Raw genomic sequence first — 26,668 nt, forward strand, 5'->3', positions numbered from 1 at the left:
AGTGTCCAGGAAGAAGTTTATTTTTCCTCTGTTCTCTTGTTGGCCGGGACATAGCCAATGTTCTTGAAGGGATTTAAAAAGTAATACCCTGTCCCTCCTACCCTTTCCTTCTTCCTCGATCTTCTCCTTTCCCCCCTCCTCTCCCCTACCACCCCCAACTTTGCTTCCTCTTCTCTCCCTCCCCCTGCTGGTTTGCTGGTTACTTCCCCCTTCCCTTCTCTCCCGGCTATAGCGGGGTCCCAGCTGTCTGCGAGGGCGAGGTATACAGCAAGATTGGCTGCCGACTGTACAGATCAGCCAGAGAACGAAGGCAGTCTCTCCCTCTTTCTCTCTCTCTCTCTCTCTCTCTCGCACACAACACACACACACACACACACACACACACACACACGCATACACTCAAAACTCGGACTGGCCGCACCGCGGCTGCTCCAATCCTTGCAAAAGGCGAGCGAGCGCCCTCAGGACCGCGGCGCTCAACCCCGCTCAGTCTCTGCGCCCGACACGGCGCTAGTCCCCGTGCCCAGAGCGGCAACTTCGCCCGGGTGTTCCCGAAAATAAAGCGGGGAGGGAGGGTACAGACAGATCCGAAAACACCCCGGCCACACACGCCACGACTTCAGCTCTTTCTTGGGGTCTGAGTGGAGACTGCGCCGGCAGCGCCCTGAGCTGGTGAGGTCCGCGCCGCTGCCGGGGAAGAGCCCACCTGTCGGTCCGCGATCGACCGGCGCAAAAAGTGGGGCTGGTCGCTGTCCTGCTCAGGCAGCGTCCGGGCTCCGGGCGCCCTCGCCCAGCTCGTTGGGAGTTCAACCCTCCTCTCTGCCGCCGGCCCTGCGCGCCGCAGAGGGACCCCCCAGGACGCAGCAGCGGACGCGGACCTCGCTATGGCTGGGGTTCGCAGACTGATCCATCTATGGCTGGGCTGCTTGTGCGTGAGCCTGGCGCACGGACAGAGACTCAAGCAGCATTTGCCGGAGCTCCGCGAGCCCGTGCCGGGCGACCGCACGGCAGGTGGTGGCCCAGACCCCCTCCCGCAGCCGCTCGACAAGGTGTCAGAGCACATGCTGCGGCTGTACGACAGGTACAGAGGCGGCGGCAGAGCCGAGGCGGCGCGGACACCGGGGTCCTCGGAGCGGGGTTCGCCCCCTCTGCTCCCCCAGCCCCTGCGCGAGGGCAACACGGTTCGCAGCTTTCGAGCCGCAGGAGCAGGTGAGTGCCCGAGGCGCCCCCTTTCCGCGGTCCCGCCCCAGGTGTCTCCCGGGACCCCCACGGCTTCCTCGTCTGCCCTGTGTTACCTAGAGACCTTCCCTCGCCCTCCAGCTCCCCTCCGAGCCCCTCGGTCCTGTCACACCCCGCATCTCGCCTGTGAGTCAGCCCAATGGTAGAGTCCGAATTGAGAGGGAGAAGTGGAGAGAAGGGCGCTGAGCCCTGGAGGGAGTCGGCTGGAGGAAAGAAGGGAAGGGCCCCCCCCCCCCCCCCCCGCCCACAGGGTCCTCCTGCCCTGGGTGTCTGGAGCTTCTCTGGGGTACCTTGTGCTGATGTTTCTTAAGTCGGTCAGCGGAAATTCCCTTGGACTGGGCTTTAGCCATGTTTACCTAGAGGCAGATGTCATTTTATGCCAACCCCGGGGGCACCAGAGAGAAAAGTCACACCTGAACTAGATGCCTTCCCTTGGGCTTTTAGACAGTCGCTTCTCCAGACCTTGCACCTCCTCTTAACTCGCGTCCTCTGTGTTACTATATTTGACACTTTCTACTTGATAGTCCCTTGGTGGCAAACACACAAACTAAACCAGGTGCTTGGGTGTTTCGATTATTTAAAACCCATCTGGGCAAATAGGGGCTGTACCACCCACCCTGGGAGGAGCTGGAAGGGAGGGGAGCAGCTGTGGATGTAAACACCTCTTGGAATCCGCCGATGAAAATCTGCTCATCCCGTTTTTCAACACACAGATCACTGCGGACTGAAATTCATGGCTTAACAAGGTTTCTCCTGGCCCCTGCGGTGAAGTGAATAACTTATGCTAACAGCCTGCTTCCCTTGTGCTAACAGCTTGAGGGAAAGTTTCCTGGACACTAACTCGGTTTATGTGCTTTGAGGATGCACCAGGCTTTTTTGTTCACTACATTCATGATAAAGGGACCTGTCTTCAGTGAACCGTTGAAAAATAGCCAAGAACTTCAAGTAAGGAGGCCGTGCCTCATGCTCTATCAATTCTGTCAGAATCACTAGAAAGAAATCTCCCAAAGCTTTGATATGTAGGACTCCTGGAAAAGAGGAACACAAAAGCATCCATCAAGGAAAGCCCTAGGTTGACACTGTAAATATACTCTAGAGCTCATAGGCATGATGACATTTACAATAAACGTGAATTATGCTTTCTAATGCAGAAGTCTTCAGCTATAGTCTGAGCTGAACCAGATTTCACTTTCTTCTTAAAACCACGAGCACGATCTATAAGGAGTTGGCCTTTGCTACGGAAACAGAAACCTGCTCTGGTTCATCCACACTGTGTCAGCCACTTGAGAAGGCTGTCCTGACAGCTGACCACACCAGTGAATGCCCTGTTTACTTTAGTGCAACTCCAAGGGCAGAGCTCAATGAAGAAGTAGTGTTGGGTGGGCAAGGCAGTTGGCAATAATGAAGATACTGGAATCCTTCTTATCTCGATATTCATTTTCTTGGTACTATTCCTAGGGAGTAGCTGAGGTACCCAAAAGGTGAATAGCATTTTTGGTATCGGCAAATTTCATTTTAGTATGAATCACGAGGTTTGGAGGTAGCATGTGAGTTTGTTTCATTCACAACTATTGTATAGTGTTTTTGTATGTTTGTTTTAGACTGAGGGAACCATGAGTGGGAGATGGATAAGGATTTGAATAACTCAGCCCCCTTTACTTTTTGGGTCCCACTCACTCCATGCATTATAATTTCAGAGTGTCCCTTATCAGCCTCTCTGTAGTCTTATACCATCAAATGATAAACTCTGATACAGAGGCCAGAAGTTCCCTTGAAATGATGAATTGCAGCTTGAAGCATATATACAAGGCTGCGTGCCCTGATAAGAAAAGTAATTCCTTTAACATCCTAGAGACTGTCTTAATGACTTATTCATCAAATGTAGACACTGGTTTTTGTGGAAGCTGAAGTGTCCTGTTACTACATTGGAGACTTCTGGAGAGACTGTTCGCCTTGGACCCCTTCCAAGAGTGTTTAGTTACTAACACACTAGAAGGACCTTATTATGAGGCAGTTCTGGCTTTAATAAGGCAGGGCTCCAGGAAGGTGCTAAGGCTTTCGTGTGTGTCTCTCTCCTCTATCCATAACAGCATTTCTGTAACATCCTTCAGCTTGTGACATACATTCTGATGCAGGCGAAAGATGCTGTCTGCATTAATAAATTAGATATGTTTTCTAGTCCGTAGTGTTTAAGTTTCACAATGTATGGGCTTCTCCGTACCAAGGATGTTACAGATTTTAATGGAAGGTCAGGTGTGTGCTGTATCTATGGAGTGGCTGCTGTTCTGGCAGACTTTCCCAGTGCTTATTCAGGCTGAGTTATAGCCTTAGAGCCCTATTTGCTCCTTGGAACATACCTGATTAAAATTATTTATTGTTCTAAACCTAGAATATCTTTGGTTGAAATTTAGCTTCTGTGGTCTCCCTCTGATTACTTTCTACTTAAACCATTACTTGATGGTGGGTGGCATTCATCCTAAATACACTTTCTGCTAACCCTTTTCTCCTCCCTCAATGGTGTGCAGTTGGTGTGCCAAAACCGTAAGTTTGGAGAACTCATAAGTCTTTTTGTGATGTGCAAGGGTTTACATAAAGATACGTTTTATCTTTCCCTTTGTAAAAGGTAATTTACAAAATTATTGATGACAGAGAAGTTCGGCTTTAGAAAAACACACCATCTTAAAGGAAGACAAGAGGGATATGAAATCAGCTTTTATTTTAATCTTAGTTTAAATTGTCCTTGGCTTCTATGTAATAAAAAAAGAGTATTTTACATGAGGTTTTCTCCTGGCTTGGTCCTTTAAGATACATACTTTGTGTTCATTAGTTTCTCATCATTTCCATAGTCACTTAATCTTATTTTTCTTAATCATAAATTTAACCTCTTTAGAGAAAGCAATTAAAGCACAGATGTTCTTATTAGGAAACTATCATTATTTTAATTTATGACATGTAACTACAAAAATGGTTGCATTTCAGTGGATTTATGTCACCTTAAAAAAAAAAAATCACGCAGACTTCAGAGACAAAAAGAAAAGAAAATTGAGGAAAGTCAGACCCAAAAGCGAATATTTTCCTTCAGTGAGAAAGGGGAGAGTCTTTCCTACTGTAACCAAAGTCTTTAAAAATGAAGAATTATAAAGTGACCTGTTTCTGAAGTGCAAGTCTAAAATATAAGGCTTTAGGAAAGATATAATTAAGGGCTAAACAATCATTCCAATAGGAGCCAGTCCTGTAAAATGCATGGGCCAGTGGGAAAGCATCGTTTTTGATGGATTTGATGGCAAGGGGATGTAATAACTTTATTAAAACACAGTTACCTTGAAATTCCTGGCACCTAGAAACTAGGCTTGAAATTAAAGAGTACTTAAATTATCTGATGTTTTTATTCCAAGAACAATAGTACATCTGGAGAGGGGGAGCTGGCTGTGCAGCTGCTTTGAATTACACACTACTTTGAATACATGATAGCCCTTAATGAAGTTTTTACTGTAATAGGCAAGACAGCTTTACAATCTCTGACATTTAAAAATCCATAAAACCATGAATTCTTGATTATCTATGCTAATGGAAAAGAGAAAGAGAATGTATTATTACATAGAAAATAATTTAAATTTAGCTTTTTAGTATAGTTAGACATACTCAGAGAGAGAGACCAAGAGACCACGAGGGTCAATGAAAAACATCGCCTAAGCAGATAATTCACTAGGGGAATATTTGTACATTAAAAATACATACATAATTAAGAGTATATTAAAAGGGTTACAGACATTTTATCTAAGCAGTGGAAATTTATAAGCACTTGATTGACCCAGTTCAGATTTTTCTAAAAATTAAATAGAGATGTGGATGTCGAACCTGCTCTTAAGCATTTTGGGATTATGCAATTTTGTATTTGGAAGAGGCTTTAAAGAAAGCAAGTCCAACCCCTTACTTAAATGGAAGAAGAAATGGGCATCATGATGTATTTGCCAGACAGTTTTTCAAACATACTGAGCTCATCTCAAAACCTATGATTTTTAATCATCTTATTTTCTAGGAGAAAAATTTTTAAAAGAGGGTCTTTAAAAGATGTTAACAGGTGTTACATAAAATTGCATTCCCTGGTCAAATAAGTTTGGGGAAAATGATCAGTTTGCTTTGGGACCTTTCAGGTCCTTTAAATGCTAGTGGACCCTCTTAAGAGTGGATCACTTTCTCCCCAAGAGAGCATTTTAGAGAATTATGGTTCTAAGATATCTATTTGGGTAAACATTGGTTCAGAGCCTTCCTAATTTCTCAAGAAAGAAGATATGCAAAATTCAAAGTGAATATTATGACTGAAAACTGTCTCGTTTCTCATTTGTTTATTCAGGATGTTTACTTACATTGTTAGTTTTTGGACTTGAGTCCAGTTGGCATTGTACAGTTGGCCCTCCACATCCCTGGTTACCAAGGATCCAACTACAGATTGAAAATATTTGAGGGGAAAAATTTCAGAAATTTCCCAAAGGCAAAACTTGATTTTGTTGAATTATAAATACTCTAGAGATGGTTTAAAGTGTACAGGAGGATGTGGTAGGTTATATGCAGATAATATGTATGCCATCTTATATAAGGGACTTAAACATCTGCGGATTTTGGTATCTGCAGGGGTCCTGCAACCAGTTCCCTGCGAATACCAAGGGTCGACTCTACCATCTTCCTGATTAAATATCTTAAACTTCTATGAATGTAATTTTAGAGTTTCTGTCATTAAATTTGATTTTGCCTGTTTCCCTATGAATTCTCCTTCATTGTTTTCTTCTATAGGATTAATATTTATTATTTTACATCTAATCTGGTATTATTCTTTTAAAAGAAAAGCTACTTTATTTGTGGAAAAATTCACTAGAGGTCATGCACATCACTTCTTTAATGTTTTACCACAATTAATCCTTGGTTATAGACACCTATCAAATCTCTTATATAATCCCAATTTGTTTGCTGTATTTATTAGATATAATAAAGCTCATACCTATCAAAAAGTCTAGCGAAAATTATTGAGCAACTTTGCATATACTTTGTATTTGCTATTCAGGATTTTTGTGCTCCTACGTCAGAACTTTTCTCCTAAAATTTTAATGGTTTTCTCATATATCCAATGTGTATACCTTAGTAATCAGTATCTTAATAACTTTATTTCAGTGGTATGGTGGAAAGAAGTTTGGCATCACAAAGAGTCTCTATTTGAACTTTCCTACGCCAAGTTTCAATTCAGAGTGAATTTTTAGGATTATGTTACGAACACATGAAAATAGAATTTTGTAATGGAAACACTGGCATAGTATTAATCAAGTGACACAAGTATACCAGGATAATATCTACTTTGGACCATAGTAAACCAAGACAGGATGACCAAAGAGCCCTCATCTATGGAATATATTTAAAAATCCATAACATTGCTAGTCTATTCATATGTTAGTAGTGGCTGTGTCCTAGAATATTTTCAGGGATGATATTATTAAAGGCACGCATGTCTCTTTTTTCATCTGAAACATCGGCATGTAAGTCATAAAGCCAATTGACCATGGGGTTTTATTGACTCCTTCAATGATCTACCTTCCTTTACGACCCATCGTTTCTTGGCAATAGAACCACAGTAAATGCAGTGCCTTGATTTTATTTGAGCACACTGTAAATAAAAGTGTTTGGACAAACTGATCCTACTGTATTACCAACTTCAGTATGTTCTTCCTTTATTGAGTGAGTAAATATTAAATATTCCTATTAAATATTATAGTGTTAAATATTCCTTTTATAAAATAATTGCATCCAATAGCTTTAGAAATGAAAGCTTCTTTGCCCAGTCCTCTGATTTTACAATTAAAACTATTGAGTCCCAACATAATCTTCTTTGCTTTTCCTTCAAAGAAAATTTTAATTTAATTGCATGGTATTAATCTAAAGACTGTTTGAGTTGAGTATAGCTGCTGCACTTAGGCATGGGTTAAGATAAATGGTTTTCGAGAAGAGAATAAATTCCTAGAGTTTCAGTTTTTCTATTTCCTGAGGCTAAGCATTAAGAGATCTAAATGCTACTCTTGGCTGAATTGCTAATTAATAAAGTTATCTAATATTGCTAGGCCTAGTTTTGACATCTATCAAATGGCTTAAGTCACACCTACTGTGCTAGTCTCACAGAAAGATGGTGCAACTTAATTGAAAAAAATTGAGTGTGAAAATGCATTAAAAGTTTGGAAGCCCTATATAAATGAGGTATTCTTAATATTTGGAGATACTGTTTCTCTCTAGCTTCCCACAAAACCTTAAACCTACGTAAAACATTAATAATTGCAATTGTTTGTAGCACAAAGGATATATCTGGGTAGCAACGTAAATATGAAGCGGTAGTAGTCCTCTTGTAATACAATCTATGCTATGCCAAACCTACATTCGAGAAATTACCGTTTCTGTCCTAACCTTGGTGGCTGCATGCAGCAGAGTTGCACCTTTTTATAGTGATTTCTTGAAGTTAGTTTTTCTCAAAGTATGGTCCCTGCATTGGCAGCAGCAACATCACCCGGGAATTGTTAGAAATTCTCCAGCCCACCCAAACCATCTGAATCGTACTCTGAGCTCGGGGCACAGAAATCTCTGTTTTCACAGGCCATCAAGGTGATTCTGATGCATGTTTGAGACACTCTGTTCTAAGCTCACGTCTCTGGAGTTTTGAGTATCTTATAACCAGCGTCTGAAATCTAGGATTGATTGACGTTCTAGTTCTGGTCTCATCTGGCCCTTTTAGTGGGCCTTTCCCCCAGACAAATGGTTTATTAACTTATGTAAGGGTAACTTTCTTTCACTTTGGAAGGTATATTAATGTCTTTATGACAGTTTTACCCTGGGGAGGAGTTCAAAAGTAAGTTGATAAAGACATCTTACCCTTCTTTCACAGGTGCAGAGAGTTTGGGGCCTGATAGGATTGCTAGAAAGAGGATGATGGGGCAGGGGCCAAGTCTCTGGAGGGCAAAGGGCATATCTCATTTCATGCTTGTATTCTGAAGGCCTGGCATAGTTTGCCACACAGTAGGCACTCAGTAAATATTTCAGTTGACCTGAATTAGATGTTCAGAGGACTAGATAAGAAAAAATAGTAGAAAAACTATTTGCCAGGCAAAGGGTCCTTTAAAAATAAGATTGCCATGAAAGAATTTTCCATGAGGCACTTTACAAAATATACGTTGAATGGCAAAACTATTCTATTTTATATACCACTGTTCTTGTAATGCTTCTTTTCTGATGAACTGAAACTCCAACAGTACTTATCCCCAAGAAGGCCTTTTGTTGACTTGAAAGTTTTTTCACTTGAAAGCCTTTTCACTTTAGTGTGAAGTGGGAAACACTTTAGAATCTGGTAAGTTTATACCATTGCTCATTCAACAAATTTGACAGGTATTTTTCAGGATATCAATGCTCCAGACTGTGCAAAGAACTAGGAGTTCAAAACTCTATCCGGACATGGGTCTACCCTCCGAGAGCTCACAGTCTAGGAATGCCCTTGGGTGGAGGCTAAGAGCAGATAAACGGATTAGTGAATATTTTGCTGTTCTAGAAAAACATACATTATACCATCTTTGGCCATGTTTTACTTTGGACATAGAGAACGGCTGTTTTGAGATCCCATAAAAGTCAGTTATTTGACTGGAACACTGCAAGAAAAAACACATTCTGACTTGTGTTCTATTTAGAATCTCTCCATCTCACCTTTGCCCAGAAACCGAAGGTGGCATAGAGGAACTGCAGCCTTGACTCCATAATCTACAGCAAATATTCAGCCAGTGACCATGGGCGTATATGGCCCTGTCCTAGGCACCCCTGCATTTCTAGCAGCTGTGCTTTGTTTGGAGAAAGAGGTGGAAAAAAAAGAGTTGTTCTTAGTTACATATTTTCTGTATGACTAAAATGTTTTCCCTGCTTCCTGGGGATTTAACAAATCATCAAGATTTCATTTAGTCTATTTGTTTTAAAATCAGACTTTACATAGAAAGCTTTCCATTGTATATTCTATTTCCCTTTGAAAACGTTCTGTGTGGGCCAGCACGAAGGTGACCTTCCACTCACCACTCCCTGGGCACTGCCTCAGCTGCTCCCTGAGAGGAACTGAACTGTCGCAATAGTACAGCTGGTCCCAAGTCACAGTTTCCTTACTGAGCTCTTGGTTTCATGAGGTGCAGGTGCTTTCTTTTCAGATGAAAACAGAAATAGATCTTCTACCTTTATCTAATAACCAAGCTCCTAAAAAAGTCCATATAGGTAGTACAAGACCTGGGTTCCTCTCCAAGATCAATGCTCACCAGCTGGCTGCATTTATGGTCCTTCATTTTTACATTTCTACAATGAATAGGTTGGACTAAATCTGTTTATTCACAAAAGAAGCATTTATTGAGCACCGCTTAAGAGTTAAGCCCCACGCTTGGGACTGAAGAGTCTGATGTAATTACTACAGAGCCTTGTCTTTACAGAATTTATGGTCTTAGGAAGGAATAACAATATAATGAAAATAGTAATAGAGGAGGGGTCTGAACCGAAGGAGTGGGTTGTCGTGACAAGCTTGCCTCTGCTTTGCCTTAAAAATCGAATCTGGATAATAATCAAGGAGAACTACGTTGGGTAAAAGCATTTCAGGGAGAAGTGGCCGCAGCCGCAAAGTCCTAACAGATGTGCAAAGGAAAGTATGGCTTGTTCTGAAACTCACCTGACTTCTAAACCCCTTTCCAATTCACAGGTATTATGACTCTAGAAAATTCAGAATAAGATTATCATGCCAATGGCACATCCTAACGACCACAGTAGACGTATTCTCAGCAAGGAAAAATCCAAGCTTGTGCTAGTGCCAGCAAACAGTAAGAAAACAGCACCACCTATTGGTAGTTACATTTTGGCATCAAAAACATTTCCTTAGGAAGAGCTGGAAATATAGCCTATCGTAGTTCCTTGCAAGGGATCTGAGAGGTTATCTAGTTCACTTTTCACACCTTCCCTACCGTAAAGAGATCCTCCTGTAGTAGTCTTGAATTATGACCACCTCTCTTCTGTCTGCCTGGTCCCACAGGGGTCTCACCCTCAGGCTAGACACTTAGAAAGTCTTTACGTTGACCTTGATTCTGGTTCCATTCAGCTATCACCTTTAGACTTAATTCTCATCTTTGACACTGACAAGAGAAACCCTGATCTCTCTGCAGGCCCTCAAATATTTGCAAACAATTCTCACGTCACCGATTAACCTTTTGTTTTTTTCTTCTTCCAGAGCAGGTATTCTGTATTTAACTCAAATTTGTAAGAAATAACTTTAAGACAAACATCTTGGTTACTTTCCTAGTTGCTCTCTTTTATATCAATAAACTAGTTAAAATAAGAGCACCCAGAATTAAGCATGCAACTCTAGATAGAATCGGATTGGCATGGCACAGTTACGTTCTCTAATACCTGAAGACTACCAACAGCCTAAAAACACATAAACTATTGTTTTGTAACCTGATAACATCTGCCATTGCTTTTTAATATTATTATTATATGTTTGTTCTTATTAACCAGAAAGTATACCTCCGTTTCCGGATTCATCGATTCCAAATAGGTAAGTATCGGAATATTTCAGAAGAATAGAAAAAGTGAACACGAAAGTATTTTCCATTCACTGATATTTCAACATAGATATCTTCTTCACAGATAAGTCTGCTACTCATGGGGAAGAGAGAGAAGGCTACTGCAAAACTCCTGTTGTTAAGTATATGAGAAGATACTTTTTTGAAAAGATAAATTAATATAAAATCTAAAAAAGCATGAGAGTAATTGAATAGATATTATTACCACATATTTCAACTTGCAGGGAGGTATTTATCTTATATACTCTACTGCACTCATCTACTCGACTCCATGCAGCTCTCTCACTACTTTTTTTGTCCATTTATAAAGACTAAGTACTTGTTGACTTGTTTTAGGGAAAAGAGCATTGACTTGCATGGAAATGAAATGAAAAGTCAGGGAAGGCAAAAATAAAGTATGGGTTCAAGGAATGTTTTGTGGAACTGTTGAGACTTCTAGCTCATTGTTTTAAAAGACATAGGGAGGAGGGAGATCTAGGACAGGCAGAGGTAATGCATCTCCTCATCTGGGTGGAAGTAGCAAAGGCATCGAGTGCTACTTATCATACAACACCTTTAGTTAGGAGCTAAATGTGAATTGGCCATTTCTTTTCTGAATTTCGGCAGTTTAGGTGTCTGTAAGGACTTCGAATAACTACGTTAATATGGGATATTTTTATAAGTTCCCATTAAATATTGGAAATATTGCTTATGCAAAATCTTGCATATGTCCAACACTGCTTGTGACTAGAATGTGCTGCTTTTATCTCCTCCCCAACACTCGCTTTTCCTCTCATTTTTTTTTTTAACTGAAGTATAGTTGATTTATGCCATGTTAGTCTCAGGTATACAGCAAAGTGATTCAGTTGTACACATATATATATTCTTTTCCAGATACTTTTACCTTATAGGTTATTGCAAAATATTGAGTGTAGTTCCCTGTGCAGTAGGTCCTTGTTGGTTATCTATTTTATATATAGTAGTGTGTATCTGTTAATCCCAACCTCCTAATTTATCCCTCCCCACCTTTCCCTTTGGTAACCATAAGTTTGTTTTCTATGTCTGTGGGTCCATTGCTATTTTGTATATAAGCCCATTTATATCGGTTTATTTTTTTTTTTTAGATTCCAAATGTAAGCGATATCATATGATATTTGCCTTTCTCTCCTCATTCTTAAAAGTCTGGTTAAAGGTTGCATCTTCCCCATATGTCCCTCTTCCCCATACATGGGGAAAGTTCACTGCTCCCTCCTTTGTGCTCCAAAAGCATAGTTAACACCTTTGGCGGAAAGTAGCATCATCACGGCATAGCTACCTGCATATTGATCTTTTCCCCTTGTCCTGGTGTGGACAGCGGTGGCCATTGGGCAGCGGACCCAGCCAAGGGTCCAGCACCTAATAGGTGTTCAATTCATATTTGTTAAAGTAAAACATTTGTTTTGCTTTAGCTCCTGTTCTTTGTTGGTTGTACTGGTTGTATATGTGTAATACACAAATAACACAATTGAAGCTATGTGTATAATTGCCTTGCCATAAAGCACTGTTGCTCAACTGCCCATTTAACTCTATTTTAGAGCAGTTTGTTTGTCTTTGACTTTTGATTGCAGATTGAACTGATTAGCTACAGCTGGAGGGAAAATTTAAACGTATTCACCAAAATTATCTTAATATAATGTCCTTAATAAAGGAAGGTGTGTTGCATTCCAAGAAAATAATCTTTTGCTCAACTTACGTTTTGGTCTGCATGTTCATGTTTAGCAAATTCCTAATTCTTCACCGTCTTTGAAAAACAATGCCTTTTTTCTTTCCTTTTGGACTATATGACCACAAAAATGGTGGTCATTCCACTGTCCAAGAGAAATTTACTTTGAACCACAGATGTGAGCCACATATGTAATTTAAAACTTTTAGTAGCCGCATTAAAAAATATGAGAAGCGAAAGGAGAAATTAATTTCAATAATATATTACATTTTAAATGTTCTGCACCCACACCAACAAGCAATTCTTGAAAACCAGCAAGGGGTCTGATAATTCAACTGAATTCTGCCACCATCTACCTGAAGACAGCATCAAATTCCCTTGGTAAAGGGCTCAGTCCCGCAAGACTGTCCTCCACTTCAGATGCCAGTCCCAAACCCAGGTTGTTTCCTGTGCTTCTGACCAAACTAGCTACAGATTGGAGTTTCCCACAACCTCCTCCTTGGGTTTGGTTAATTTGCTAGAGTGGCTCACAGAACTCAGGAAACCCATTTACTCACTAGATTACCAGTTTAGTATAAAAAGATATAACTCAGGAACAGCCAGATAAAAGAGATGCAGAGGGCAAGGTAGGGGAAAGGGCTTGGTGATTCCATGCCCTCTCTAGGCACTCCACTCTCCCCAATCTCCATTTTGTTCACCAACCCAGAAGCTCTCCAAACCTTGTTTTTTAAAATTTTTTTTTTTTTTTTTTTTTTTTTTTTTTGTGTGTGTGGTTCGCGGGCCTCTCACTGTCGTGGCCTCTCCCATTGCGGAGCACAGGCTCCGGACGCGCAGGCTCAGCGGCCATGGCTCACGGGCCCAGCCGCTCCGCAGCATGTGGGATCCTCCCGAACCGGGGCGCGAACCCGTGTCCCCTGCATCGGCAGGCGGACTCCCAACCACTGCGCCACCAGGGAAGCCCTAAAATTTTTATGGAGGCTTTGTTACCAAGTCCAAGTTCGCTCTGCTCACCACAGGACAGGACAAAATAATTGGATTGGAAAGCCAAGAAAATGGCAGACTAGTGTCTCTGAAAAACTATCTTATCAGGGTTTGGATGCCCGTTTCTTTTATAGCACAGAGAGGGGGAGGAGATAAGGAAGTGAAGTAAAAAGGCCATAAGTTTTGGAAATATTCCCTGGAATGGCCAGCCTCGGGGAGGGGGTGTGTTAATTTCTTCTTTCTTGCAGCCATCCTCAGGTGGACAGGGTCCGGATGCTTCCCTGAACAAAGGCACTTTGGTTTAACATTCAGGCAGAGGGGCAGGGTTCCCCGAGGCAGGCCATTATGTATAGACAGTATCCTTTTGGTGAACAAAAGCAGCAGAAAGCAAAGGTTAAAGTAAAAGAAACAGATCCAGGATGTAGTCACTGTTGGCTCTTCCCTGTTACAGCTTCCTTATGTAGGCATGGCTGATTAAATCATTGGCCATTGGTGATTAATTCAACCCTCAGCCCCCCTCCCCACCCCAGAGGTGGGGATTAGAGCTGAAAATGCAAACCCCCAATCACAGGGTTGGTTCCCAGGCAGCCAGACCCCATTCTTAGGTGACTTCCAAAAGTCACCTCATTAACATAACAAAGGACACCTCACGGCTCTCATCACTTAGGAAATTCCTAGAGTTTTTGGAGTTCTAGACCAGAAACGGAGACTAAGACCAAATATGTATTTCCTATTATAAATCACAGTATCACAACATTTAACCCAGTGTATCCAAATATTATGATTTCAACACGTAATCAATATAAAATATATTAATGTGATATTTTATACTGAGGCTTCGAAATACAGTGTGTATTTTACACTTACGGCACATCTCAGTTCAAACTTAAGTGACTAGTTGCTATCATAGTGGACATTGCAGGTCTAGTTAACTAACACTCATTGAGTTTTTTTCCTAAGGGCTAAGTGCATTACCTGCATTCTTTCAATTAATTCTCACAACAACTCTGCCGTTGATGCTATTGGGTTCATTTTACAGGTGAGCAAACTGAGACTTGAAGAGTTTAGGTAATTTGCCTGAGTACAGCTATTGGGTGTGGTGGAGCTGAGGCAGGGCCATAAGGGCTTTGACTTCAAACGAAGGCACTGAATTAAAATTAAAGCCATCAGAAGAGGCCGTATGGCGAGTTCTGTGACATTTATGAGACGATACTGAAGATTAGACACAAGGTGAAGGCTGGTTAACAGCAGGGCACAAGGTGTCTGGAAACGTGTGAAAGAAGGAAATATTTTGAAGCAAAATGTAGGCAAAAGGAGTAGGATTGGTTTCCCCAATAAGACACCATCACCCACATCCCTCGGAGTTCATTTCTTCCCTGCCAGTGTGTTCCTTTGGCAACCATCTGATTGCCACATACCTAGAACAGAGTGACTTCTCTTTCCTTCCATTTAAAACTTCCATCTGGGTAAAAGTACATGCTCTTTGAATGTATGAATTAAAAGTATGAATTAAAGCTAGTGTCTGAACAAGTTTGATGCCATGGCTTTGTTATAAAGGTCTGTAAAATATTATCCTGGTGTCATGGATTATACAAACATTCACAAATGGCAGTTTACTCCTTTTCCCTCACACAATGTTACAAATGAGTAGAATATGTTTCCCACTGCACTTCCCTTATAAATGGGGACTCAATGAACTCATTTTAAGTTTCCAGATCTTTATAAAAATGTTTTGTTTTTACTAAAATATGTTTTTGATCAAGAGCATAATTTCACGATTGCGTGTATGTTTCTGAAACAAATATGTATATGAAACAAGTGTATGGAGGAGGGCCCAGGCTCTGGTGACCGATCCCAGGACAGAGGATTCTTGAGCCTAAGCTCAGCCTTACCATTAGCTCATTAGATGATCTCAAGGACAGGAACCAATTTCTGCCCTTACTAATCAATCGCCCATTCTGTTACTCTCTCTCATTTCTGCATCTGAAGACTTGGAAATACAAATTGCCCAGTTTCGATAATTCTGTCGCACTCTACAGAAGCAATTCAACTCTTATATTCATGTAATTACATAAACTTTAGACAAGCTCCACAACAGCACTAATTCTTCATGACACTTTTGACTGTGTGACTCATTTTTCAGATGTTATCTGAAGATGGAGCTATATGGTCTTGCATACCCACCCTCATCCTGCACCCTTAACTTTGTGAGGAAGATAGAAGAAGGGGTAATCCCTGTATTATGGTTAACACCAGTACGAACGACAATAATAATTTATACTTAAGAAACACTTACTGGACCCTTTATGAACTGACTTACACACATCTCATTTAATTCTGATGACAGGAGTATTATTCCATTTAATGAATGAGAACACTAGTTACGTAGTTAATAAGTGGCTGAGTTACATAGTTACACAGTTAATAAGTGGCTGAGCCAGGATTTGAATCAAAGTGAATTTACTTCCACCAATGCTTGTAACCAGTAAGCTAGACGCTGCTTCAGATAAGATGCTATCATGACACTGTGCCAAAATTATAGGAATAGTTCTTGGCAGTCTCATAATTAAAAGCCAGAACGCTCAGCTCTCATACCACTATGTTTACAAGTGTGTTTCAGTAAAGGAAAGAGAAAATTATTAAAAATGGCTGACCCTTGCCTTAATCTTCAACCAGTTTATAAAATTACTCCTTTTGTTTAATTGTGGTGAAAATTACATAATTTAAGTATAGCTATTTTTAAGTGAACAACTCAGGGGCATTTGGTACCTTCACAGTGTTATGCAACCACCAGGTTTATCTAGTTCCAAAATATTTCTATAATCCCAGAGTAAAACCCCCTACCCATTAAGCAGTTTCTCCACATTCAGCCCCTGGCAAACACTGGTCTGCATTCTGTCTCTATGGATTTACCTGTTCTGGATATTTCACGTAAATGGAATCATACAACATGGGACATTTTGTGACTGACTTCTTTCATTTAGCACAATGTTCTCAAGGTTCATCCACATTGTAGTATTATCAGTCCCTCGTTCCTTTTTATGGCTGAATAATGTTCCATTATATGACTATACAACATTTATTTATCCATTTACCCATTGATGGACATTGAATTGTTTCTACCTTTTGGCTATTGTGAAGAGTAGTGCTGCTATAAACGTGCATGTACGTGTACTTGTTTGAACACCTGTTTTCAATTCTTCTGGGTTTATACCTGGGGTAGAGTTGCAGGGTCATGTGACATTTCTATGTTTAACTTTGAGGAATTGTCAAACTGTTTTCCACAGCAGCTGAACTATTTTACATTATAGCCAGCAATGTAAAAGTGTTCCAATTTCTCCACATGCTCACTAACACTTGTTATCTTGTTTTTCTTATTATAGCCAGTCTAGTATATGTCAAATGGTACCTCATTTTGGTTTTGATTTACATTTTTCTGATGACTAATGATGTTGAGTATCTCTTCATGTGCTTGCTGGCTATTTGTATATCTTCTTTGGAGAAATGTCTATTTGGTTCCTTTGCTCATTTTTTATTGGTTTGTTTGTCTTTTTGTTTTGAGTTGTAAGGGCTATTTTTATATTCTGGGTCCTAGATTTTATCATATATATGATTTGAAAATATTTTCTCCATTCTGTAGGTTGTATAGACTTTCTTGATAATGTCTTTATTTTTTTCTTTTTTTTTGTGGTACGCGGGCCTCTCACTGCTGTGGCCTCTCCCGTTGTGGAGCACAGGCTCCAGACGCGCAGGCTCAGCGGCCATGGCTCACGGGCCCAGCCGCTCCGCGGCATGTGGGATCTTTCTGGACCAGGGCACGAACCCATGTCCCCTGCATTGGCAGGCGGACTCTCAACTGTGCCACCAGGGAAGCCCGATAATGTCTTTTGATGCACATAATTTTAAGTTTTGATGAAGTCCAGTTTATCTATTTTATGGATTTATCTACTTTTTTGATTTATATGTTATTTTCTTTTCTTACTTGCACTTTGGGTGTCATATATAAAGATCCACTGTCAAATCCAAAGCCATGAAAATTTTACCCTTATGTTTTCTTCTAAGAATTTTATGATTTTAGTGCTTATATTTAGGTCATTCGTTCATTTTGAGTTAATTTTTGTATATGATGTGAGGTAGGGGTCACGTTTGCTCCTGTTTACTTTCTTCTTTTTTTTTTTTCTTCCTAGGAACGCTTGAAAATGAGAAACTGCATATTTTTAACCTGACTTCTCTAACCAAGTCTGAAAACATTTTATCTGCCACACTGTATTTCTATACTGGAGAGCTAATAAATATCAGCCTGAGTTGTCCTGTGTCCCAAGGATGCTCACATCATTCCCAAAGGAAACACATTCACATTGAGCTCTCTACGTGGATCCTCAAATCCACCGGAAACCAAAGTCAACTCCTGGGTCATCTTTCAGTAGATGGAGCGAAACTTCATCGAGATTTTGTTTCCTGGCTGTCTAAAGACATCACTCAACTTTTGAGGAAAGCCAAGGAAAATGAGGAGCTCCTCATAGGATTTAACATTACTTCCAAAGGCCACCAGCTGCCAAAGAAGATAACGCCCTTTCCTGAGCCTTATATCTTGGTGTATGCCAATGATATTGCGATTTCTGAGCCCGAGAGTGTGATATCAAGCTTGCAAGGGCACCGGAATTTCCCCACTGGAGCTGTGCCCAAACTGGATAGCCACATCAGGACTGCCCTTTCTACTGAACGGAGGAGGAAGCGCTCTGCTGGGGTCCTGCTGCCTCTGCAGAACAATGAGCTTCCTGGGGCAGAATATCAGTATAAGGAGGATGGGGTATGGGAGGAGAGAAAACCTTACAAGACTCTTCAGACTCAGCCCCCTGAAAAGAGTAAGAACAAAAAGAAACAGAGAAAGGGACCTCACCAGAAGAGCCAGATGCTCCAGTTTGATGAACAGACCCTGAAGAAGGCAAGAAGAAAGCAATGGATTGAACCTCGCAATTGTGCCAGGCGGTACCTTAAAGTGGACTTTGCAGATATTGGCTGGAGTGAATGGATTATCTCCCCCAAGTCCTTCGATGCCTATTATTGCTCCGGAGCATGCCAGTTCCCCATGCCAAAGGTAGCCATTGTTCTTTGTCCTGTCCTTCCTATTTCCACAGAGTAGAAAGGCACAAGTTGAGTGTGTGTTTCCATTTACAAAATCCATCTGGACCTTTATTCTTGCATTCTAAAGTGTAATAGGTAACATGGTTATGCTTGGTTTTTCTTTAATGGCTGTTAAAGTAATATGAAGTCAATATTGGTATGAAGAAAGATATGAGAAAAAAATGTATGTGTAAAACATGTTTTTTGCATTGTTCCCAAACGCAGTGCATATTCAGCTACCTGGTCGCATGTGAATCTGTGCCGGTCCACAACAAGCAAGCCCCAAATGGTAGAAGGCTGAGCTTTGAGGGGGTATTCAGGGAATGAGTGAATGTCATGAAAGCAAAAGGAAGGACTAATTGGACTGATGCCCTGATTCAGAACATTTTTTGATAGTCTCTTGTGCGATGAATTGTCATCATGGGGCTTAGGACCAGGGTTGGGCTAGGAAAACTTACCTCATGAAATCCACCAGATGCTTATATCATTTGCTTCTCTGATAAATATCAGAACAGGAGTCAGAATAGGGAACAATGACTTTGTAGACTTCTAAGACCCATTTCAACCAGTCAGAGCTTACCTGTGCCTCTTCCAAAATCAGTGGACTGAACTTCATCTTATCAGTACTCAGAATCCTGACAGATGTATTCTCAGAAGCCTTCCCAACCCCACCTCCATCTTGCACAGCAAGTCCAAGCGACTGTTCTCTGAATTTAGAGTTAATAAAACATATTTGTACCCCTTTGCCTTCCATTAAGCTTATTGCTGCACTTTCATTCTTAGCTTGTAACAATTTGGATTATACAATGAAAAGTGTTCCTAGAAATAGAATTCAGAAGAAGAATAAGAGTGGTTTCTTTGTTTTGTTTTGTTTTTGTTTGTTTGTTTGTTTGTTGCAAAACTTGAAGTGAATCAACTTCTGCTATTGTATGTTGATGGAGGAAAAAAACCCTTTGCCTCAAAAAGTGACCAACTTCTGCTTACAGATCTTTAAAGCAGCTTGTTCATGTTACAGGCCTCTGATCATTGATGCTAAGGGCAACACACCCATAAAGCAAAGGGCCGACTGAACAAGACCAGGTCAGCCTCAGGGCCAGGACCTTGACTGAAATCCCATTTTCCTGTTACAATGTCTCAGGAGGATGCGTTTTCTACATTTTCTAGACCTTGTGAATTCCGTGTTTTGTCAACACAAACACAAAGTAAGCATTTTATACGTTTATAATGACATAAACTGCCTTATCTTGTCTAAATATTTATAAAGGACATTCTACTGATCAAACGAAACTTGGTCAAACTGGGATAGCGTTTAAAACACACAACAAAGATGCCGAATATAATAGACAGTGATGAATCTTTATTTTACAGTGTGGCTTGCTTTGTGGCATTGAGAGGCAGAAATGGATTCAAACTGTCTCTAAACCTGGGATGACTGATTTTAAGTGGGTCTCTGAGTCTTCCAAATAATCCCTCTCACTCTCATAAACTGTGGTTTTTCTAGGTAGCCTGGGGAAGGAGTTTCCCTCTTTCTTCTTGACTCCAGATTTTAAGACCCAGGGAGCCATGATAATGTGGAGATACTTAGTCAGTTGGCTTACCTGGCCTGGTCTCCACATTACCCCAGTTTGCCTCTCCCATTTCCTGTCGGCTCCTCTTGCTTTTCCTGTTCAAAAACCTTGCTTCTATAGATCTTCATCGCGGCTCTCAGTGATCTAAAGAATAATAATTTAAAAACTTATGAGGGTTAAGTTAAGAATAGAAGAGATAAGTTTAAGGAAAGAAGTGTGGTAGTGCAACAGAATGATTAAATGTGCATGCTCAACCATAGCTGGGTTTCTTAACCTTAAGATGCCTGCAATTTGCCTCAGGATCTTGTTAATCTGTAGGTTCTGATCCAGTGGTTCTGAGGGTCGAGCCTAACATTCTGCATATCTCACAAGCCCCTAGATGTTGCTGATACTACTGGTCCACACATCGTACTTTGAGTCGTCAAATCCTTTTGCCTTAAAACTTGGTTCCACCTCTTACCAGCTTTGTGTTTTTTTGTGGTTTTTTTTTTGGCTGGGGAGGAGTTACTCAAACTTTCTGTATGTTAAGTTTCTCATCTTTGAAAGAGGTACCACAGTAAATAAAAATATCGTAGTATCTACATAATGAAAACAGTGGGAAAATGAGATCATAGAGCACCTGGTGCTTAGTAGGCACTCAACAAATTTTTGCCATTGACATGATTATTCGCGGCCATTGTCTATTATTATTGTTGTATTAATGGCCAATGGACTGAGGAGAATAGAAAATCAAATGTAGGGGACTGAAGAAAAACCACTTAGGAAAAGGGATCAAAAGAATAAAAGATGTAAGACAAGAAAAAGTTTTGTACATGTTTCTTAGCCCTTTTTAAACATCACAAAGCTTCAAACTGGATTCTCCCTTCAGTCCAACAGTCCATAACCTCTTTGGAGGGTAATCGAATCAGGAGGGCATTGGTTGCAGCACTGAACTCATGATAACAGTTGTCAAAACGTGAGATGGCATCAGAACTGCAGGGAGAGTTGACAGGGGTAAGGGTGTTTTCTCTCTGAGTTGGAGATGTCCTTCTGCCAAGTTGAGAGTAGAAGTTTGGCTGTGATGTGGAGTTCTCAGTCTCTCATCACCTTGTGTGGATCTGCTTTTCAAGCTTTTTAGTGATTCCCTTTAAGTGTTCCAGGCTTTGTGTCTTTCAAATGGTACAGTCACCTAAAGGATGGGAAGCGTGAAGCAGTGTGAAGCTGTGACATCAGGGGTACCTAATCAGTGTTGCTGTTATCAGCAGTGTCCAGCATGGTAAGCAGAGTAAACTATTTAAATCAAAATATAGTCTGAGCAACAGAGGAAAACAAGGTCTCTGACCAGATCAGTACAAACACATGTGGAATAAGTGAGGTGCCAAGAACTTTCAGACTGTAGATATACATTTTGCCCCAGAGAAAATTTCTCCCAGGCCAGACTCCTCTGCTGGCCCTCCTTCCTTCTGGCCTCCTGAGTGAGAACCTGCTCTCTAGAGCGGGTTCTTTGTCTGCAAAAGTTGACAACCTGTCTGTAATTCAGAACAGCTGTGTTCTGCCTTTCCCAAATTCCAGGCTTTGCCCTTTCACTGATTCCAATTAGATAGTTTCTGGGCTATCACACCCATGTGGGCTGGAAGAGTGTGGAGCAAAACCCCATGGCCTGAGTCAGGAATGAAGGCTTGGAGCTGATGACATACTCTCCCCTGCTAACGCATTTGTAATCAAATTCAACTCGAGGACATCATCCACAGCTTGGCAGGTGCGGGCCTGACCACTGCAGATTTCATTCACAGACACGGCAGCTTGAATTTTTCTGATTTCTAGCCCCTACAGCCAATCTGTCCTCCCAGGGAGAGAGACCCCTGGCGTTCTGCCATGAGATGAGAAATACCCATGTAGCTTTAGCCAAGCCGTATGCTTTTGCCTCCCCTCACCACCATAAAAGAGATGGAAAACAGAGATTTCAGAGGGAAAATGATTGAGCCATTGTTGCTGACAGAGGTCCAAGGGAACCAGCAAGGATTGGAGGAGTGAAGGACTTTTTTCACGGAATGGTGCTAAGGCTGGGAATAGCAAAGACACAGAATTAGGGAGCAAGGAAGCTAAACACTTTGAACCAAGCATCCTATATAAAGAAGAAATTCACATGGCTGAGGTCAAAATGATGTGCCCTCAATTAATTTCCTGAGGTTTCTAGTTCCAATCTTTGATCATGAAGATGAACTCTAAAAATCCTAAATCTTGATGTACCGAGTTACCTAAGCAAAAAAAAAAAAAAAAAAAAAAAAAAAATGAACTAAAAAGAGGTCAATGTCATGTTTCACCTTCAATAAAAAGGGAGACTGGGGAGAAAAACAACACAGGTTTGCATTTGTCATCACTAGGCTTCTTAAGCTACGTAAAGAGGGTCCTGAGAAATGTAATCGGAGCTCAAAAACAAGCAAAAATGATAAACTGGCAAATGCTCCACACTAGCAAATGACCGCATGGATCTTTTGTGCATGATATAATTATTCCTGGTCATGGCAGCTTGATCAGAGAACTTCACAGTGAGAAAAAAGGGGACAACCCCCTCGAAAACTGAGAGGTTGCTGATAAGACACACCAGCAGGGAATCAAGGGCTTGCACCTGGATTCCAGTGAGCCCACCAGAGACAGCTCATAGTTCCTGAATCTATCATTTGTGAGTTAGAGCTTAAAAAAAAAAAAAAAAAATGACAGGAATTTTCCTGGGGAACACCCATGAATATTTTCCATATCTGCGCCAGGTCATTTGCTCAGAACCTTTCATTTTTGTTGATGGGAATTATTTCCACAGAAATAGGTACAGTGGAGGGTATGTTATTATTTATAAGTATTTCATCCATTTGGCAAGTATTAATTCAGTGCCTAGAGAGCCTGCTCTGCTTCAGGCACTGAGGACCAGCCATGCACAGCAGGATTTATGGATCAAGTCCTCGTCTACTTAAATAGATCTACTTTATATGAAAAATAAATAGTATAGGAGTCAGTAAAACATTAACAATAACAGAATATTGTCATAAAATCTATGGTTTTTAAAAAATCCTTTGGGGCATTATCATATGCTGTTTGGATGATTGAATCTTAAAAATAAATTAATAGAGAAAAGTGTAGCTGCAAAAATTTTCTTTAGAAATCACCAATACTAATGAAATAGCAAACAGTGGCCATTGAGCCCTGTTGTACAATATGGATTGCAGTTTGTCAGTTACACAGATAGTATTGTTGCCACAGGGCACATGATATGCAAAATAGAGCAACATAGACTTCTTATCCTTAAGGAGAGAGAATACCTTTCTTTGCAAGGCTACTTAATTGTAAGTTAACTACTCTTCTTAACATACACTTAAAATCTCTAGGAAGAAAGTAAATAAGGCAGCTGGCCATCATCAGACTAATTTTAAAATAATTTATGCCTGTTAGCAATAATGTTGAAGTCTAATGTATGGATAATTTTTTTCACTAAGATTGAAAGATGAGATGAGACAAATCAGATTTGCCCTTTTTCTGCCCCCCTCCCCCCAATCCTATTTTTTTTTACACTGTGCCAGCTTTCTATATTATTTGCTTCTTCCTTGGCTTGTATACACTCTTAACCTTTTAACTTGTTGCAGTTTCCCATACTGGGAGTTTTAGGTGTGTAAAATTAGAATACCAATTAATTCACTGGGGGCAGAGGTGCCTCTGAAACATGGCTCAAAATCTTGACATTAGAAAACCAGAGTTTTGGCCTAAATCCCACACCTGAATTGACACATGATCCCTGGCAAGTTACCAAATTCCTGTTTTTAAATTTGTTTGAAACAGAACTGGTTTCATCTGCTTAAAAGAGACATTGGGGAGAACTAATGTTGAAAACTGTGGCACCGCTCATGAAGAAGTTCTTACCACTCTGGCAATACCTAAGCATTCTGGGCTTGGAAGAGTGACCCGTCTTCATTGCTTAGCAGAGCTGGATGATACTCTCTAGATAAAACCACACGTCTCCCGTGGATGTTAATGATCCCATTTGGCATTTCTGGGGAACAGCTTTTACCCAGGTTTCTTTGGTCAAACTTCTGACAGCCATGGGATAACCTCAGACCCTCTAGATTATTCCCTGAGGATATGCCCCAGACTTAGAAGACGCTACAACCTTTAAGTCTGAACCCATTGAGCAACAGTGACCCCCAGTGGCCAATTGTGTAATCACCATCAATTCATCCTGGTGGTAATCATTAAATAAATCAATGCCTCTCGGCACGCTGGTGTTATTTTTAAAACAAAGTATAAATTTCACTATAGCAGTGGCAAAAATATCTATGTTAAATAGGTTCTTGCTAAGGGTTCTTTATGATTAGCATAGGATCAAGATCAAATTGTTTCCGTTGCAAACCTGTTATACAGAACAACCTAGGGTGTATTAATTCTCTGGGGAGTAAGTCATTTTTAATTAAACAATTCTTGCTTTAAAAACTGGATTAAAATCCTCACTCTACATGTCTACATGACTTTAGACATGTCGTTTAAGCTTTCTGAGTCTATGTCTCTACCTGTAAAATGTACGAGATGGCTGTTTTGTTGTAAGGATTAGAAATATTACACAGAACATGCCTGGCACTGAGCCAGCACTTAGTAAATGACAAATCACCGTTTTGGTGATGGTGATACTGGAGGTTGGGTTGAATGTGTAACGCTGCCAGGGCTTTAGTAAGCTGTTGAAACAGATTCATAATATATACATTTTAGCGATGAGGGCTGGAGAGCGGAAAAGCAGTTCCACCTAATTGGTGTTCTCCCTTTTCTTTTCCAGTCTTTGAAGCCATCAAATCATGCTACCATCCAGAGTATAGTGAGAGCTGTGGGCGTCGTTCCTGGGATTCCTGAGCCTTGCTGTGTGCCAGAAAAGATGTCCTCGCTCAGCATCTTATTCTTTGATGAAAATAAGAATGTGGTACTTAAGGTATATCCAAACATGACGGTAGAGTCTTGTGCTTGCAGATAACCCAGCAAAGAACTCATCTGAATGCTTAATTCAATCATTAGTTTATTTTTATGGACTTTTTTTTTTTTCTCTGCCAATGCCTTTCATTTCAAAAGATTTTTTAACGGTCAAAAGAGAGTGAGTAAATAGACTGATGATTTCCACCAGGGAGAACTGGACTGTATCTGTTTCTGAATGTAATTCAAAGCAAGATTTTAGAATATAGGGACATCTCTTTCTTTAAAAAAAGAAAAAAATCACGCAAGACAAGTGATCAAACTGTTTTGAGAACTATTAGAGAACAAACTGATTTATTTTTGTAATGGGTTTTGAAAATAGATTGGAAAAACGCAATAGCTTATCATTGATCTCTGCTCATAGAGAATAGAATCACTTCATATCTTAAAGTAGGCTTATTGCCTTAGATTCCTGAGCAATGAATCAAGTGCTAAATAATCCTATCCGCTCTGATGTTTGTCTTAAAATTTATGGAGACTAGTTTACCTGTGTTTGTCTCTACAGGTCATTGTGTGACTCGCTGAGTGCAGAGTGTGTGCTCTTTGTAGATGGATGTGAGCACATTGCCAGGGGCCTGTGCCCTCTTTAGGAAGGTTTGCTTAACATGGCTTTATAATTCAGTCTGCACAGGATTCTTGTTTTGTTTCATTTCATGTTCTGGCAAGTTCCATTCAGTTACGAGAACTTTACCAAAAAGAGTAGACTGATCCAAAAGCATATGCAGAGAGTTACCACTTGGCTCAGCCATTTATTTGGAAATACTGATGTTTTCATTTCATGGCCTCCAAGGAAAGGGAACCAGCAACCCAATTTTCAAAAACCCAGACGTAATTCTTCTTCCATATCTATTTTCCATGAGTGCTTTCATTTGTTCTTTTAAATGGAACTTAAAAATTCAGTTAAATGTTTAATTCTCTTGATATGCCTTTACTTCCTATGAAGTAATCAATAGATACCGAGACTCAGAAGTGAAGGGAATATTGGAGATTTCTTTAAGTGACCAATCTAATCACAATCACACGTTCAATATCGTTGTTCAGCCACATCCAGGTCCAGGCACTTTTTCACGTGGATCAAGGCCTTTGGCTCAGACGGGGAATCTACATTTTAGCAAAACTCACTGAAAATTATCCAAAAAGAATGGGAGTCAAATATAGACACTTCTTGGTGTTTTCCCATTTCTATTTGTCATAAATATCTCCTCTTACACTTTTGCCTTCAAGAAATTGTTTCAAAAATCTTTTCCTCGCTATATTTATGTGTGTGACAGAAATGTTGTCAGACCATGGATTGTTGCTGATATTCTATCTGTGGTTAATCCTTATTTCAGTTCAGTCTGACCTGAATAGAGTCAACTAAGCCATTTCAGAGGCTGTGAAGTATCAGAAGACACAGGGTTTTGTTCTGTCCCTGCCTATAGCTATCTATGGTGGTTCATAATTTAATTATACTAATTGAGCATCTACTTTCT

At 40.5% G+C, this 26,668-nt stretch overlaps 1 protein-coding gene across 1 annotated transcript; it reads left to right on the forward strand.

Annotated features, from left to right (window-relative positions):
• The first annotated feature begins 363 nt into the window (after positions 1–363).
• On the forward strand, positions 364–25,273 carry BMP3 (bone morphogenetic protein 3). The gene is made up of 3 exons (XM_032631746.1): positions 364–1,209; positions 17,712–18,622; positions 25,009–25,273. Exons 1-3 carry the CDS (start codon positions 885–887, stop codon positions 25,198–25,200), a joined length of 1,428 nt encoding a protein of 475 aa, XP_032487637.1. The 5' UTR covers positions 364–884; the 3' UTR covers positions 25,201–25,273.
• The last annotated feature ends 1,395 nt before the right edge of the window (positions 25,274–26,668 follow it).

This window comes from Phocoena sinus, chromosome 5 (genome assembly GCF_008692025.1).
Source record: "Phocoena sinus isolate mPhoSin1 chromosome 5, mPhoSin1.pri, whole genome shotgun sequence".
Classification (NCBI taxonomy): domain Eukaryota; kingdom Metazoa; phylum Chordata; class Mammalia; order Artiodactyla; family Phocoenidae; genus Phocoena; species Phocoena sinus.

Excerpts from the sequence above, each read along its gene's own strand:
- BMP3 (XM_032631746.1), top strand. The coding sequence starts at position 885 with ATGGCTGGGGTTCGCAGACTGATCCATCTATGGCTGGGCTGCTTGTGC. Across the intron at positions 1,210-17,711 it reads CTTTCGAGCCGCAGGAGCAG|GAACGCTTGAAAATGAGAAA; the intron begins GTGAGTGCCCGA and ends TTTTCTTCCTAG. Across the intron at positions 18,623-25,008 it reads GCCAGTTCCCCATGCCAAAG|TCTTTGAAGCCATCAAATCA; the intron begins GTAGCCATTGTT and ends TTTCTTTTCCAG.